The sequence below is a fragment of the Sarcophilus harrisii genome, chromosome 3, assembly GCF_902635505.1.
Source record: "Sarcophilus harrisii chromosome 3, mSarHar1.11, whole genome shotgun sequence".
NCBI classification, from domain to species: domain Eukaryota; kingdom Metazoa; phylum Chordata; class Mammalia; order Dasyuromorphia; family Dasyuridae; genus Sarcophilus; species Sarcophilus harrisii.
This window is the reverse complement of record NC_045428.1, coordinates 65,906,315-65,923,778: the sequence shown is the minus strand read 5'-3', so window position 1 is coordinate 65,923,778 and position 17,464 is coordinate 65,906,315. Positions and strand designations below refer to the sequence as shown.

General features: G+C 36.2%; 1 protein-coding gene across 3 annotated transcripts in view; it reads left to right on the top strand.

The window, feature by feature from the left end:
- The window catches only part of SMARCAL1 (SWI/SNF related, matrix associated, actin dependent regulator of chromatin, subfamily a like 1), an 85,171-nt gene extending 68,053 nt beyond the window's left edge, over window positions 1-17,118 (top strand). For all 3 annotated transcript variants that reach the window (XM_031958082.1, XM_031958083.1, XM_031958081.1), the window contains exons 13-17: window positions 1,330-1,432; window positions 4,774-4,956; window positions 6,491-6,591; window positions 8,906-9,002; window positions 16,812-17,118. In XM_031958082.1, coding sequence (XP_031813942.1) covers window positions 1,330-1,432; window positions 4,774-4,956; window positions 6,491-6,591; window positions 8,906-9,002; window positions 16,812-17,027 — 700 coding nt within the window. In that variant the 3' untranslated portion in view covers window positions 17,028-17,118. The remainder of the gene's footprint in view (window positions 1-1,329; window positions 1,433-4,773; window positions 4,957-6,490; window positions 6,592-8,905; window positions 9,003-16,811) is intronic.
- The last annotated feature ends 346 nt before the right edge of the window (window positions 17,119-17,464 follow it).

Here is a 17,464-nt window from a genome sequence, read left to right as displayed (position 1 = left end):
ACTTATTCACTAAAAACTGATTGGAATTGCCCCCACCGTCCCATTTCTCATAGACTACTGAACAACACAGATGGTAAGGATGTGAGCTCTCTCCTTTCCGAGCTAATGACCTACAAACCTTGGTATCATGTTGGTATCTTCCTCCCCAGGCCCTGGGCCCAGAGCCACCTCATTCCCTTAGAAGTTTTTAATTCAGCCATTTGCCTCAAGTCATAAATAACTTGGCATGTGTAAGATAGTTACCATTCTTAGGAATGAAATTGCGAAAATATGGGTGACCTAAATACTCTCAGCCTAATGCAAAGTGGGCAGTGAACTTCAAAAAATGTCATTTTTTTTCCTGCCTCTCCTCCTTTCTGCCTTTAGTTTCATGGTCTGCAGGACCAGGCATGAGACTAGGACTACTGGGATATCCAGGAGACAGGCAGATGGAATAGGGGAGAGAAACTCCTGTCTGTATTTTGGGGTAAGCCTAGAATCTAGAGGGCTCTGTGACTTCTTTGTAGCACTTTCTGAAGTAGTAGATAAAAGGAAAAGCCTTTCCTTTGGGAGCTGATTGGATGGTCCGCTGTCCTTATTAAAGAAAGCTGGGAAGGAAACCGGCAATCTAACTGAAGAAACTTAGGGCTACAAAGTTGAGACATTTGCCGCCCCCCTCATCTCCACTTCAGTGCTCAAATGAACCAACCACTGCTCAGTTTTACTCTGGGGCATTTGTTCAGCAAACATTGAGCACCTGTTGTGTACAGGGCACAGTTAGATACTGAAGACAGACATTTATCGGACACGGAATCAGTTCTGAAAGAGTTTACAATTTAATTAAGGGGAACCAGGGATAAGAAAAGAGAAGAATAGAAAGAATGAGGGATTGTCTACCAATAGTTTTATTTTTGTTCTCAAACTAGCTAACTAAAGGGCTTAGATAACTAACAAAATGACTTCAGGAACCTCGGTATCTCAATACTCTTTGTATATCTTTATTGTCACAGCTTTCTGAATTGGCGAGCAAACCTTTAAGAAAGTTTCTATCACTGATACGGCTACGCAAGGAAAGCAAGCACCTCATGTGCCTTTCTCATTTTTGTTCTTATGTGTTATTAAACTACTCCTTCTTGCTCTCTGCTTTTCTGCTTTCAGTGACAAGGTGTTAGCTTAGGCATATGGTTTCAAACAAGGTATCATCACTACAGATGGTGATGTCAGGGAGAGCCAAGAGCCCAAGGCAGGGTCCAAAGCCTAATTCTGAGTCTTTAGCCTTGTACTGTATCAATGACCAATCCTCAACAGATGAATAGTTCCATGACAAGATTTTGTTGTTGTAAATTGCAGTGAATACATCATGGACTTATTGGAAAGTGGGAGAGAGAAGCTCCTGGTATTTGCACACCACAAGCTAGTCCTGGATGCAATTTGCTGTAACCTAGAGAAAAAGGTAACTGAACAGTAAAATCTGACCTAGTTCTTGCTACTCAGGTGACCCTAGACCTATATGGAGGTCTGTATTAGTTCTTTAAAAAATAATAATAATAACTTAATTTATTTCATTTTCGGCTTCACATTCTCCTCTTTCCATTTGTTTCTATCTCAACTGAAAAAGCAAGAAAAACAAAACCCATTACAAATAATGTATAATCAAATCAAACAAAATCCCACATTAGCTGTGGCATGTATACCCACATACTCATATACATATACACATATGACACATCTACCTATACAAGTATACGTGTATATATATATATATTCACCTTCACCACACATATCATATATATATATACACATACACACCCACTCATCTCTATCAGAAAGTGGGTAACACGCTTCATCCTGAGTCCTTTGGAGTTGAAGTTGGTTATTGGGTTGATTAGAGTCTTCAACATTTCCAAGTTTTGTCTTTATGATCTTGTTGTTATTATATAATTGTTTTACTGATTCTGCTCACTTCATTTTACATAAGTTCATATAAATTTTCCTAATTTTTTTCTCTGAAATCATGTAATAATGGTTCTTATAAAGTGTTCTTTTTTTGTTCTGCATTTAATGATCACCAAAAAGAGGAGAGGGAGGAGAGAAGAGACTATTTATCCTTATGCAAAGTAGAATGGAAAATATACAGGAAACCATGAATCTTTATGAATCTGTATGTACAACTTTTAAAAAAATTATAAAATACATTCAACATATTATTTTCAAAGCTGTCTAGGATATCTATGTTTCTCTCTGAACCTCCCTTCAGTACCTTTTCAGAGATGCATTAAATGACTTTATAAAAAGTGTTCTTAGAAAGGTTTCTAGGAGTCAAATCTCAGATTTTGCTTTTAGAAGTTACTGGCTCAAGGTCTCTTGCTAGCCACAACATTTAAAGGTCTTGAAGGTTTTCCTCTATGGGTTATTGTGAGATGACCCCAAAGTTATGCGTTAGAACAGGGATTCTCAACCTTTTTTTTGTAAAGCCTAAAAACTTCTCAGGATCAAGTTTTTAGGTGCATAAAATAAAACAATAGTTGTAATCCTATTATTTTGTAATAATTACAAAAACTCAGTTATATTGTTTTATTTTTATTCATTTAAATTGATTATAAAGAAAATCAATTAGATTGCTTTGTTATATTATTATTTATATTGATTACAAAGCTTTATACTGTTATATACCATATATGCTTATTGTAATGATAACATTACACATATTGTAATGATATATCACTTTTTATTATATATTATATTACATTTATTATATTATTGTAATCATGTTATGCTAATAATAAAAGTTTTTTAAAACAAATTCATAGACACAGGCTAAGAATGGCTGCCTTAGAAGATCCCCCAAGAGGATTCTTCATTCTTTTTTTTCTTGACTAAATTAATTCTTTATTCTTTTTCTTTCTAACTAAATTATTGCAACATTAGAGACGAGATTAAGGAGAAAAGTGCCCTTAACTTGTAACATGGAAAGAAAGTATTTAAATCATTATTTTATATGTTTTTCTTTCTTTTCTAGGCTCCTTCTCCTTCTCCTTCTTATCAAAGTTTTTTAATTAAACACATTTCTCCAGGGCACTGAGATAGGCTCTGTAGAGAGCAGGAAATGACAGCCCTCTAGCAGCTTCCAGTTCGTTGCTCTTAATTGCTACTAATTGAAATGGAGAGGCAATGTGGGGACCTGTGAAAGATCTCTCCCCTGGATCTAATAGCACCCCACTTTGAATCCCAATTCTTTCATATGCTCCCTTGACCAAATCCCTTTCCTTCTCCTCCCTGTACCTCAGTTTTCTCATCTATAAAATGAGAAAATTAGCCTACGTGACCCTCAAGGTCTCTTCCAGCTCTAGAACTATAATCCTATGAAAGGTTCTGGGCAAAGTGCCATTTAAACTGAATCTCCACCTCTCTTTATCCTTTGCATCTTTTTAAGTTCTAGAGACATCATTTCCCTTAAAAAATAATAAGAGGAAGATGATTTAATGGAAACCCAAAGTGCCTGAGTTTCAGAACTCCCTGTAAAGGATTCCTTTTTCTCCCTAATGTGATCATTAGTTCTGACAAAGAAGATAGGCAGTGAAAATTCAAATAATGAGACCACACCCTGCTCTATCTCTAGACAAAGGTTTTCTGCACCCCTGGGTTTTCATGGTGTCCATCAATATATTTCATGTCCAAAAAGTGTTCTGTGATCAGAATCATTGGAGATCTCTGGTAAGAATGTTTAAGCTACATCCTTTTGTGGAAGACAGCATACCCTCACAGAGCACTGGATTTTGATTTGTAGTTAGTTAGTTCTACTTCTATGTTTGCTACTCATTACCTGTGAGACTATAGATAACCCGTTTTTTCCTCCATGAGCCTCAGTTTCATCATTTTTTTTTTTAATGAAAAAGTGGATCTAGAAGTCTGCTAGAAATCTTTGCCAGCCTTACATCTGCAGTCCTGTGGCTTTCAAAAACTTTGCCGCTGGTGGAGCATATTTGAAACTTTAAAAAAGAAAAAAAAAAAAAGAAAAAGAAGAAGACATCTGTTCACATTGATACTGAGTCTGTATCCCAAAGAAATCATAAAAGAAAGCAAAAGACCCACATGTGCGAAAATGGTTGAAGCAGCTCTTTTTGTGGTGGCAAAGCCCATCAATTGGGGAATGGCTGAATATGAAAGTAATGGAATATTATTGTTCTATAAAAAATGGTAGATAGGCTCATTTTAGAAAGGTCTAAAAAGATTTACATGAACCGATGCTGAATGAAACAAGCAGAACCAAGAAAATATTATACATAGCTATAAGATTGTGCGATGATAAACTGTGATAGACTTGATTCTTCTTAGTGGTTCAGTAATCCAAGGAAATCCCAGTAAAATTGGGACTCAAATCCAGAGGGAGAATCATAGAGACTGAATATAAATCAATATATTCTATGTTCACTTTTTTCTTTGTTTTTTTTTAATCATTTTTTTCTTTTGTTCTGATTTTTCCCTTTCAGTGTGATTCATATGGAAATATGTTTTTAAAAAATGAATGTATATGTATAATCAAAAAATAGTGTTTTATATGTAATTGGGGAAAATAAAAGTTTAAAAAAAATGAAAATAAATTTTAAAAAAGCCTGTGCTCTTACAAAATTAAGTTCATATGAAGGAGGATATTCCCAAATCTAGAAGAGTAGAAACAAAATAACTGAAAAACTTTGACCATATCTGAAGCACTATTAAATTTCAAGCAAGAATTTGAATTGAAACGGGCTTGCTGTGAGAAGGGTGACCATCCATTTCTCTCCTTATCTCTAGCACATCAACTACATCCGCATTGATGGGGCCACGTCCTCAGCCGACCGCCAGGCCTTGTGTCAGCTGTTCCAGCTGTCTGAGAAGTACCCTGTGGCTGTCCTCTCCATCACAGCAGCCAACATGGGGCTAACCTTTTCTGCTGCCGATTTGGTGGTGTTTGCAGAGCTCTTCTGGAACCCAGGGGTAAGCATGACAAAGACCCAAGCTCTCTATACGTTGGGGAAGGAGCAAAGGAAGAAGTCCTTTTGAGAAGGGGCGGCTGAATTTCTTTGATCTTCTCTGGGATAGTACATGTTCCTCTGTAGACTGTCAGAATGTAAGAATAATGATAGAGCTTTATGTTGGAATTTGCTTTAACCTCCCCAAACACTTCAATATCTGATGTCTCATTGTATCTTCACAATAGCCTAGTGAAGCAGAAAAAATAGGAATTATCCTCCATTTCACAGATGGGGAAAACTCAAAAACATACAGACTAGTTGAGAAATTTAGAATCATAGATATTTCAGAGAGCTACAAGGAAACCACTAAGACCAGCTCTCATTTTATAGATGAATAAAATATGTGCACTTGTATATATAGTACATGTGTGTGTATGTGTATGTATATATGTATATATGTATGTATAGTACATGTACACTTTACAAACCTAGAAGAAGCTGAGACCCAATAAGGGAAATTGACTTGTTCAAGGTCAGCTATCTAGGACTGTCCAGCTGATTAATTGGACACAGAGCAAGGATTAGGCCCTGAGTCTCTGACTCAGCCTTATGCTTTTTCTCTTGGACCTCGCTGTGGCTTGCTATAATCCTTCTAGCCAATAAAAGATGCAGAGTTTTTTGGTAGTTTGGGGTTATTGGTTTGTTTTTGTTTTTGTTTTTTTTAACTTTGAGCACTGTTATTACTCTTGATGGCTTCATCCCTGGCTTTGAAGGCTCTCTATCACTTTTGTAATGAGGAATATTTTCAGCCTCATTAAATTTCTCCCTGAACTTCTCTGTATTCCCACATAACATTTATGAAACCCTATTATAATGGTTTAATTAAGATTGACATTTATAAATTAGTGACAAGTGACTCTCTAGGTCATGAAAGAACACAATTCTGAGTTGTTTAAAAAAAAAAGTGGGGACTCTACAGGCAAGCTAGTTTTCCCAAAAGGTCATTATATTTTCTTCTTGGGCACATATTTAGCTATTACTTCCAAGAGAGAAAGCTTCCATTGCCCTGGGGATTACAGAGGAGATAGAGAGGGCTGGAGTTATTTTTCTCCCATTCACATATCCATGACTACAACAATTCTATTAAATAACAAATGCAGTAGAAAGAACCTTAAGAGAAAAGGCAGAAGTCCTAGTCCCCATGCTACTGTTTACTAACTGTGTGACCTTGAACAAATAATTTGACCTTTATGAACCACAGGTTCTTTATCTGTAAAATGGACATAATGATACCTGTCCTTTTGACCTTAAGGATTTATCAGGATTGAGCAATGTCATCCATGATTCCAAATCACTTCAGTACTATATTGATGCAGTGCAGTGGCCAAGAAAATTATGCTTTATTGTATAGGAGTAAAAGTTCTTGGAGAAAAATGGGAGTGAGGAGAAGTAATTAAAAACATATATATATATACACACACATATAAATATAAGTGTGTGTGTGTCAATCACATTCTACAATTGATTTGTGTGCTTTTTTTCTTTGGGAAACCTAGATATTGATCCAAGCTGAAGACCGTGTGCATCGTATTGGGCAGTCCAATTCAGTGAGCATTCACTACCTGGTAGCAAAAGGCACAGCAGATGATTACCTTTGGTATGGATCGACCAGCCCAGGGAATTGAGCCCATCTGGTTTGGGTCAGGGACTGACATGGGTGGATTATGTTGTTGATTTCCCCAAGGGCTTTCTCCTTTGCTAGAAGACTCTTGAGACTTCTTATAAGGAGTTCACTTCTCACTGCTGCCTCTCTTCAGCCCTGGTACCATTCATGTTCACTAACTTTTAGCAAAGGCCTACAGGATTAAGTCCAAGTCCCTTATCCTAAGCACTACAGAAGAGCGAAAAAAAAATGTGGTCCCTATCAAGTTGTTAATAATCCAAAGGAATGACAGTATAACAAAAATATATATTGGATTTTGTTTGTAATTTGCTTTAGAATTCTTTAAAGCCCTGAGCGTAGTATCCAAAGCAGAATATATTCTGTAATGAATATTAGGTGACTCCGCAGAGTGCTAATAAGCAAGATCAATTAACATTATTATCTATAAGGAAGTGACTCACACTAGAATAGGCTGTAGATCTCATCAATCTTAGCAGGTGATAGTGAAGATTCTTTTGGTATATTTGTTGAACTAGATTGCCAGTGAGGTCCTTTCTAAGCGGGAAGTTCTGTGAGGGTATGTCATAGATCTACCTCAGCCTTCCTGTCCTATCTGTTTCTTGTATGTATTCTTCCATAGATCCTCCATAAACATCATGGACATTTGAGGGAGTAAGAAATGCAGGGGGCAACAGCAAAACAGTCTCTGAGTTTGGTCTGTTGTTTAATCAAAAGTTCCCAAACTATTGTCATCTAATTTTTTTTTCATTATTACAAAATTTTGTGAAAATGTTGACATCTTTTAATGGTTCCTAACCTTTGTTCATTCTTCGAGAGACTGATACCCTTAGTTTCTTTGTTTTATAAGTATATATAGGCTGATTCTATTGAGGTTGGAAAGGAGAACCCCAAAAGTTTGGGGTCCCAGACCATTGTCGTGAGGTGTCTCAAAAGAATTTGCAGGCTTGAACCCATCTCCAAGTTAAGGGGAAAAGTTTTATTGCAATGGTAACACCATTTATCAAGCTTTCAATCACAGATATGCTACTTCTATGGCTCATAGGGAGGAAAGAGTGGTCTCTGGAATTTGGTTCTCTTGACTAGATTATCAATCAACAATGAATTGGAGAATGGTCTTATTCACTATTATCTCTGGAGTTTGATTTGTGGGAGTTTCCTGAAGCCAGAAGCTATCTGACTAAAGAGTAGTTTAGACATTGGGTATGGAGGTTTCCTGAGGCAGATTCCAAAGCTTAGAAGATTTAGGACTACTGATGTGCTGTTAGAACAGAAGTCCTCCCAAGGAAGGGGACCCCCAAGCCACTGCTATCTTTCCCTAGAAGCTATACCATATCGATTCCATTTCCCTTTAATACTGAACCAGTTGGCCTAGTTCTCCTTACCTATTAGTACTCACTCATGATCCCTCCCTTTTGTAATATTTCTAAGTTAATATGGTCCCCCAAATCATCCTTAACTTAGAGCAGAACTTCTTAAAATGGGGTTCATAAATTGGGTTTTGTTTTTTTTAATGTATTTTGATAACTACGTTTCAATATAGTTAATTTCCTCTATAAGTCTATTTTATATGCATATATAAATGCATATAAGTATTTTATGCATTTAAAAATGATTATTTTGAGGAGTCCATAGGTTTTACAAGACTATTACAAGAGTCCATGACACAATAAAATATTACGAATCCCTCCTTTAGAGAGTTAGTTTGCTGTCTCACCCATACACATTCTCCATGTCTTTAATCCCACTATGGCATAATCTGTAGAATTCCTTGACCCCAAATAATAAGGATCATTATTGCTTAGATTGTCCAGTTTGCTTTTGGCCAAACATTGACTGAAGAGTTACATACTGGCCATCCAGAAATGTGACAGCTCTGAATAGCTCTTCTATCCATAGTTGCTAGGCTTTGAGGCAGGACATTTCAATGCATAGCAGGTCCCAGAATACACACCAATAAAAAAATAAGAGCCAGTGACTTTAAAGGCCCAGCTCTATCTAGAAAAAAATCTGCTCTCTCTTTTTTTAATTTCCTTTACTGTAATGTGACAGTTTTTCTTAGGCATCCCAATTGGAAAGAATTTGAGTCTAATTATTTTAGAGTTACACAGAGTAGTCAAATTGAGAGGGGCAACTATGTTCAAGGTCACCTTCCTGCCTCAACATTTTTAAAACAAATTATCTAGTAGCCACATGGGGATGAGGGTGGGATTGGCAGCTCCAATTTCAAATGACCAATAGTTTTTTTTCAGGTTATGATCACATATTGCCTTTCATTTTTTCCCTGCAGGCCCCTGATTCAAGAGAAGATTAAAGTCTTAGGTCAAGCTGGGCTTTCAGACACCAATTTTTCAGATATGACCGAAGCTACTGATTATTTCCACAAGGTAACGCTCCCTCCATGAAAAGCCAGGACAAAGAGTTTGGGGCTGTTGTGTTAAGAGTAGGATAGTATGAGCCGCTGTTCTTGGAGATGGTGCTGATAGGTGTGCTCATTTCAGTCTGTATGGACGTCTGTTTTGGGAGACGTAGTGGACTTTATCAATATCTGTGGTGGTCACAAATTAGGGATACCTAAATCCCTGCCTATCTCACCAGCTACTAAAGCTGGCAGAAATTTTCTCCTGAGAGCTCTTGAATCTTTTTCAATCTCTATTGAGAAGGAAGAGACAAGGATCATCCTCACAGCAGTGACCGAAGCAAGCAGCAACAAGTGGGAGGACTATTCATATGTTGCATTTCTGAGGTCTCTTCATCTCTCTTGCTTCACTCAATTGCTACAGTATTGTTGATCTGAGCAATGGGTTGTACCCATTTTACAAATGGTTAAGTTGTTTCCAGAGTAGCTAAGTATCTTACCTAAAGTCGCAGTGAAACTCAAATTAGCCTATTGACTTGTAGCCCAGTTTCCTTTCTTCTTCCTGAGAGCCAGAGAGCTGTCAACATTCCCAAATGGGAGTTCTCACTGTTCTTTAGCCAGTATCATTCCTGGGAGAGCAGTATTAAAAAGGCTGAAGAATAAGTTTATTCCCTGCATAGGGTAGCATTCTGCTTTGATTATCAACCTCAGATTCAGACACCTACTTGGACAAATGCTTCCTACTCTATCTATTTTTTTCATCTTCAAAAAATTTTAATTTTTTTCCTTTTAACTAAATGCTGTTTACTCACTTCCATGGAATTAGTGAGTCAGAAGACTCAAGGGCATCATCCAAGTGGGTGACTGGAAGTTAGAAATGACAGTTATTACTTAATGATGGATTTCTGTTTCTCTCTTCCTTTTTGCCCATCTTTTAGATTTTTTCGTGAGATTGCTTTGGAAGGTATCTTTTGGGATCAAAAGATGATTTTTATCAACCCTTCTAGAAAGCATGGGGGAGGGGAAAACAGGCCTTCTCTTCTTCTCATGGCCTCTAAAGGCAAGTTCTTTCATATTTGGAAAGATGAATTGGAGCATCAGAATATCACATTATTGCAGGTGGGATGGGGAGTGTGTCTTTCATTTCCTATTGCAATTAAAGCCTGTAATTAAAAGCTTGGGCTATAGTTTATTACACCTGCTTGCTAAGTTCTTTTTTAAAAGTAAAAATTAACTATGTAAGAAAGACTAGAGGGTGAATACCTAAGCTATCTTCCATCCCCAGGATCACAAAGACTGGCATTCAAATCCCATTTTTAATAAATAAATAAGTGAGCTAGGCAAGTCACTTAAACTCAGTTTTCTCCAAGATGGCAAATTATACACACATTGCCTATCTTTATTTGTAAAGTGATTATCTTCCCTATGAAATCATAGTTCCAGACTCCAGTATTATGTTAATTAACAAATAATCTCATTTTTTAAAAGGTCTCTTTGGTCTTGTGGATATATGAACTTGGTTATCCAAATTTAATTTATTTCAGTCAATCAATAAACATTTACTTAGCACCTGCTATGTGTGCCAGAACTTTGCTAAATGCTTGATATAAAATTGCTAAGTACAAATACATGTACTTGAAAAATAAAACTGCCTTTGTCTTTGAAAAGTAGTTCATAACTCAGACATTTTATGAATTTAGTTTGCCCTTCCCCCAGTTAGTCTAAATTAAGTTTTACCATGGAAAGTATCAAAGCCTTAACCATGAAATCCTTTAGAAATGGCATCTTATCCACCTGCATCTCAACAGATAGAAAACTTCATTAATTTTCTTTTTTAATTAAAGTAAGATGGTGCTAGTAGATCTCTCATTATTAAAAAAAAATATATTAATGAATAGAAAGCAACCTTTTCTGTTTAGGAGACAGATTTTTTTAAAGGAGTTATTCTACTTAGATAATAATCCTAATAAATGAGACTGAATTAAAAGACTGATTTGGAAAACTTTTCTATTAACTGATATTGGTAAAACTCATATAATCAGCTCATCTTAATCTTTCTTGTGAGATAAGTATGGGCAGTAAAATTTGATTTAGACAGAAGGAGAAAATATAGGATTTAAATTACATGAATGACTATTCTAGCTAAATCAGAATTAGCTTTATATGTCATCCACATACTATAGAAAACAGTTACTGTTCACATTACATACGTTTTGCAAAAGAATGTTAATACCACTCAAAGGAATTAAGGAGTTAGCAAGGGGAGGGAGCCAGTTTGGGAAATAGGGGGTGGCTCTAGTTTTATACATTCTTGAGTTTGACATGACAGTGAAGTTTCAGTTACACAAATGCTGATTAAGTGCCTACTGTATTTAGGCCCCTAGGATACAAAAATAAAATAATTCTGCTTTGGTGGAGCTAATGGACTTGGAGAGAGGAGGCATAGGGAAATGATTTGTAAAGGGAGAAAACACTAACACTTGAGGAATCAGTAAAGTTTGAGGGGCCTCCTGGACTGAGCCTTGAAAGAGGGTAGGGATTTGAAGGAATGGAAATGAGGAAACAGGGCATTCTAGAAACACCAAAGCAAAGGTGTGGACGTGGAATGTCAGGTTTGTAAAACAACTAATAGACCAATTTGCCTGGAACATAGAGTGTATAAAGAGAAATAATTGAACTATGTCTGAAAACTGCAGATTGGAGCCAATCCATTGGACATGAATAAGTGGCTAGGAGAAGACCCTTCATTTCCCCTTATCTCATTCTTTGTTTTTATTTTTCCTAAGACTATCAGCATCTTTGTTTTTTGTTTTTGTTTTTTTAAATCAATGTTGAGGTGAGAAAGGGAGCAATGGTGTGAATGAAAGTCAGATAGTAGGTAGGTGCTTTGGTGAGACTTTAAATGCCAGGTTGAAGAATTTGTATTTTATTCTAAAGGTGATAGAAAGCTACTAGAGAGTTTGAGCAGAAGAGTGCCATAGTAAGACTTTTGATTTAGTAAATTAAGTTGACAAGTTTTGTGGAAGACAGATTGAAAAGAGGAGAGAAGGGCCAGAAGGCAAAAAATGAGGAGGGTCTGAATGATGGTCATGGATGTATTAGCAGAAGAAAAGGGCACCAGGATAAGAGATGTTATGGAGGCAGAATTGGTAAACTTCATCAATTGATCAAATCTGGGAGGGGAGACAGAAGGAAGAGTCAAGGATGTCTCCAACATTGTAAACCTAAAGGACAAGAGGGATTCTGCTGCCCTATAATTAGGAAAATAAGAGGAAAAGTTGGAAGTGTAGTAGAAAAGATAGGAATCCTTTTAAGGAATATCAAATTTGAGATGCCTACAGGACAGCTATTTGGAGATACACAACAGGCAGTTGATTTTAAAAAGAACTAGAGTTTAGGAGAGAGATTAGGATTAAGTATATAGAATTTGGAGATATTTGCTTAGAAACGATTGGAGCCAATGAGATCTCCACTGAAAGTGTATAGAGAGAAAATAATTAAGCACAGAACAAAGTCCTAGTTTCTCTGAATCTTGGGACTGATTAGCAAGTGATGATCTAGCAAAAGATCCTAAGGCAGGGAGAAAGCCAGGGGAATCAGGAATATTGAGAAGAGAGAGGTTGTTAGTATCAGAAGCAACAAATGAGAATTGAGAAGAGATTTAGTAGTTAAGAAAGCATTAGTAACTTTGGAGAGCAGTTTCTGTCAAGTAGTAGAATCAGAAGACAGATTGTTAAGAATTTGAGAAGTGAGTGGGAGATGAGGAAATAGAGACAACAATGTTGACAATCTCTAGGATTTTGGCGGTGAAAAGAACAGATGGAGGACCATAACTTGACAGCAAGGCTAAGTGAAGGATTATTAAAGATGAGAAAGACTGAGCATGTTTGTAGGCACATGAAAAGTTCTGGAAGAAAAGGAGAAATTGAAGATGAGTAGGCTTAGGAAGAATGGGACAAGAAAGTTAGTATAGGCTGTTATCAGAAAAGGAAATTTCAAAGTTCATTATTAGAGAAGTAGCATAATGATATGTGATGATCTGATTGGGTATGTTATAGTAAGGACTCTTTTGAGTTGGACTGATTGGCCTCTGATGCCTTTTAAATTTTAGTCTACTATGATATAACCATCCCTTTGGGAAGCTAAGAAAAAATTAAAATATAGGTCTTGGGAGTTAAGGAAATTGATGTACTTGGAGGCTAGAATGTACAATGGGATATCAGCATGTATAGCAAAGTCCACAATATGAAAATAGCATTTGAGGTGGAGAAGAACACTATAAACCAGAAATTGGAACACCTTAAGAAAGTAGAGAGAGGGTTAGTAAGGCTGATGACTTTGTACTACTTCTGTCGATTTAAATCCAATTCATGAACAATTGATGAACAATCATCATCCTTCTGATATCATTAATCCTCCTTGAGAATAAATAAAAGACAACAGAGAGAAGATAACCTGGATACGCATAGTTGCCTGAGTCAGGGATCTGTACTTCGGTGAAAAGACTCATGGAGTGAACAGCAAAGATGATATAATTTCATACTTTGTATTTGTCCATAGTAGGCTTTAGTAAATACTTATTGATCACTTGATTGCTGAGCACTTTTAGCAAAGAGATGGTCTAAAAATGACACTGAGGAACAAATGTATTTCTACTCCTCTTCCTGTCACAGTGTGTTAGGGTTTGAGAGAACGAGCATCTAGTCCTGCAGAGGGTCTCCATTAGGGGAGATATACTTCAGGCACTTGGAAATACAAAGCTGGGGGTGTTTGTGTAGAAACTGGGGGGACAGCTGAAGCCATGGGAGTGGATGGGCTCCAGTGATCGAGCATATAGAGAAAAGAATAGAGAGCTGGTGTGGATCCCCAGGAAAGAGCCACTGAAGAAGGCTCAGAAAAGTAATAAGAAAATGAGGAAATAGGCCATGTCTAAAATAATCTATAAATGATTTCATGTTTTCTATGGCCAGGGATGCACAGAGGGCATTAAGTGGTAAAGAATGAGATACAGTATCATCAGAACCCTGGATAATTACATAGGAACCTTACACCTTAACCATAATTGGGGAAGGCTATGTGAAATTTTAACCCGTTGAAGGTTGCCTGAGACCTAGTGAGCCTAAAGGTGGGAAAATCCATTGGACATGAATAAGTGGCTAGGAGAAGACCCTTCATTTCTCCTTTTCTCATTCTTTGTTTTTATTTTTCCTAAGACTATCAGCATCTTTGTTTTTTTGGGGGTTTTTTTGTTGTTGTTGTTTTTTTAAATCAATGTTGAGGTGAGAAAGGGAGCAAAGGTGTGAATGAAAGTCAGATAGTAGGTAGGTGCTTTGGTGAGATTTATTTAGATCTCAATACCAAGACTGAGATCAGATAGACTGATGGACTGAAGGACTTCTTTTATTTTTTTCATTTAAAAAATCTATTTATTTAAAACTCACACAAAATGAGAAAAAAAAAAACAGCTGAAAAAAAAAGAAAAAGGGGGAAAAAACAACAAAACATTGTCATGTACCCAACAGAACATTAGAGAGAATCCAAAATATGTAGCAATAAATTTCCATTTCAAGAAAGCATATATTATTTTTATCATGTTTAACATATATTGGATTACATGCCATATAGGGGAGGGGATGGAGGGAAGAGGAGGAAAAATTAGAACACAAGGTTTTTCAAGGGTCAATGTTGAAAAAATTATACTTGCATATGTTTTGAAAATAAAACACTTCAATAAAAAACAATTATACATACAAAAAAGAAAGCATATATAATAAGGGAAGACATTTCTTACAGATTTTCTTTTGTTCTCTGTTGTGTACTTTTTACTTTATTTTTTTTTTTCCCCTTTCATCTTCCCCACCTCTCCCAAGAAGGCCACAGTTAAGCACAGATATATATTTGTATGTGTATGTGTGTGTATATATATACACACACATACCCACAATCACATGCATATATCTGTATACAGACATACATATATATATATGCATATACAGATACATAGACACACATCTAAAATAATATTAATATAGCTAGTATATAATGTAGATTTCTCTCTTGATTGGATCTCTAAGTTTGACTTAGTCTGAGATCTGTGATTACTTTTTCCAATAAATTCTACTCCTGATAATTGTTATTCTATTTGTGCATTTTCCTATCTCTACTAACTTTTCTACTTTAGTCCTACTCTTTAACTTGCCTTGCTATAATTTAACCTCTCCCCCATCCCATCTTCTCCCTCTACCCTTTCCTCCCTCCTTTATCCCTTTCCCATTAATCTAATGGGACACTTTATCCCACTACCTTAATCTCAACATTGTTTTATACCCCATCTTATCCAAGGCTCTCCTTCCTTATTTCTTTACAGATTTTGGAGGGTTCTATACTTTCTTTGTATGTGTGTATATGTGTGTGATTGTATGTGTGTCTCTATATATATGTATGTATGTATGTATGTATTGTTCCCCCTTTAACCCATTTACAGTGTGAATAGATTTTCAGAGCTATCCACCCTCCTCCCCCATCTGATTCCTCTGTATCCATTCTTCCTCTACATCTATTTGCATAGCTAAATTACTGTTTTTACCTTTATTTAGACAGTTTGTTTTTTAGACACAGATTATACTCAGCTCTGCCCCAATCTTTCTTTTGGACACCCAATTATTAACATCAGTCTTAGACATATGGTTTACATTTCTACACATTAAACAAAATTTGTCCTTATTGAATCCCTTGAAATTAGTCTTTGATGTTGGTTCTTATATGTTAAATTTCCTATTGAGTTCAAGTTTCTTTGCAATAAAATCCTGAAGATCTGACATTGAATGTCCTTTTTTTTAAATTTAATATTATACTTAATTTTGTAGACCTAGTTCTTTTGATTATATATAAAATATTCAGAACCTGCAGCCTTTTATTGTAGTTGCTGATAAATCCTGTACACTTTTAATTGTAGCTACAGAATATTTGAATTGGTTTTGTTTGTTTCTTATAAATTTTCTCTTTGATCTGGGAGTTTCAAAATTTAGAAATAATGTTCCTATATGTTTTCCTTTAAGCTGGTGATTGGTGGTTTTTTTTTTTTTTTTCTACTTCTACTTTCCCCTCTATCACTTCCATCACTTCAGGGCAATTTTCTTTGATTATTTCTTATGTTATTGTGTCAAGGTGCTTTTTGTGGTCACAGCTTTCAGGTAGTCTAATTAATCTTATGTTTTCTCTTGATCTGTTCTCCAAATCTGTTGGATTTTTTTGTATTTCACATTCTGTTCTGGTTTTTGTTTTTGTTTTTTGTTTTTTTGGTTTTGGTTTTTGTTTTTTTCCATTCTTTTCACTGGCTTCCCCTTACCCAATTCTAATTTTCAAAGAATCATTTTCTTCTTTAAGGATCTCCTTTTCTAGTTGATTGAAGGACTTTTTAACGGACAGCCTGGTGTGTGGTCTCACTGATTTGAGAGTCAAAAGGCCTTTGTTGAAAACGCCGGCTGTTTGTGTGACCTTGAACAAACCCTCAGCCTTTCTGGGCTTGTTTTCTCATCTGTAAATGAAAAGGGTGGATTCTGCCTCGTTTTTTTTTTTTTTGGTCCTGAATCCATGATCCTGTGGATTCCAGTCCAGCTCTGCCTTTATAAACTTTATGACTTGGGGCAAGTCTAAATGAGTTTGTTAAGAGAAGGAGGGGAGGGAATGATAATAGATACTATTGTTGTCAATGGTCTAGGCGGAGAATTTGGGATTGCCCACTTCTCCAAGGGCCTAGGAAAATTGTGAGAGAGTCGGAGTATGGTATTTCTTTCCCTTGTGTTTGAATTATCCTAATTTCCCTTTCCCATCAAAGGACCCAAAGCAGAAGAAAATTTATGACCTCTTGAGATCATCCTTAGAGGAAGATGACTATGGAGAAGATATGGATGAGGCACTGTTGGAGGCAGCGGAAATCTATGAGAAAGGAACCTCCTCAGAGATGGCAAGTGATTCCCAAGATGAAGTCAGCTCCTGGGAAGCGAGCTCACCTAAGAAGAGACGGATTACGGACTTTTTCGATCAAAAATGACAGGGAGGACTTGTCATTTGACTTTCAGGGGGAAACAGACCTTAAAAGAAAATCACTGATTTAAAAAAAAATAAAATAAAAATACACCCAATAAAACAAAGCAAGTTGTTTTCTGTTTTTTTTTTTTTTTTTCAACTTAGTTTCATTATTTTCATGGCAATTTCTAAATTTATTCCTGCTGTTTTGACTAGATACCATTGAGTAGATAAAATGTTGCTTTTCACACACTACTTACTATGTGACCCTCGACAAATCATTTATCCCCTTTGTGGCACAAGCAACTGATGTGATTGGAATAGCAATATCTAGTTCAAAATAAATGTAACAAATTCACAGTGGCCATTCTCTTTGACAGAAGATAGATTTATTTAGGGGAAGAGGGTACAAACAAAATGGAGGGATACAATAGACACCAGGAATGGAAGATAATGAAATTA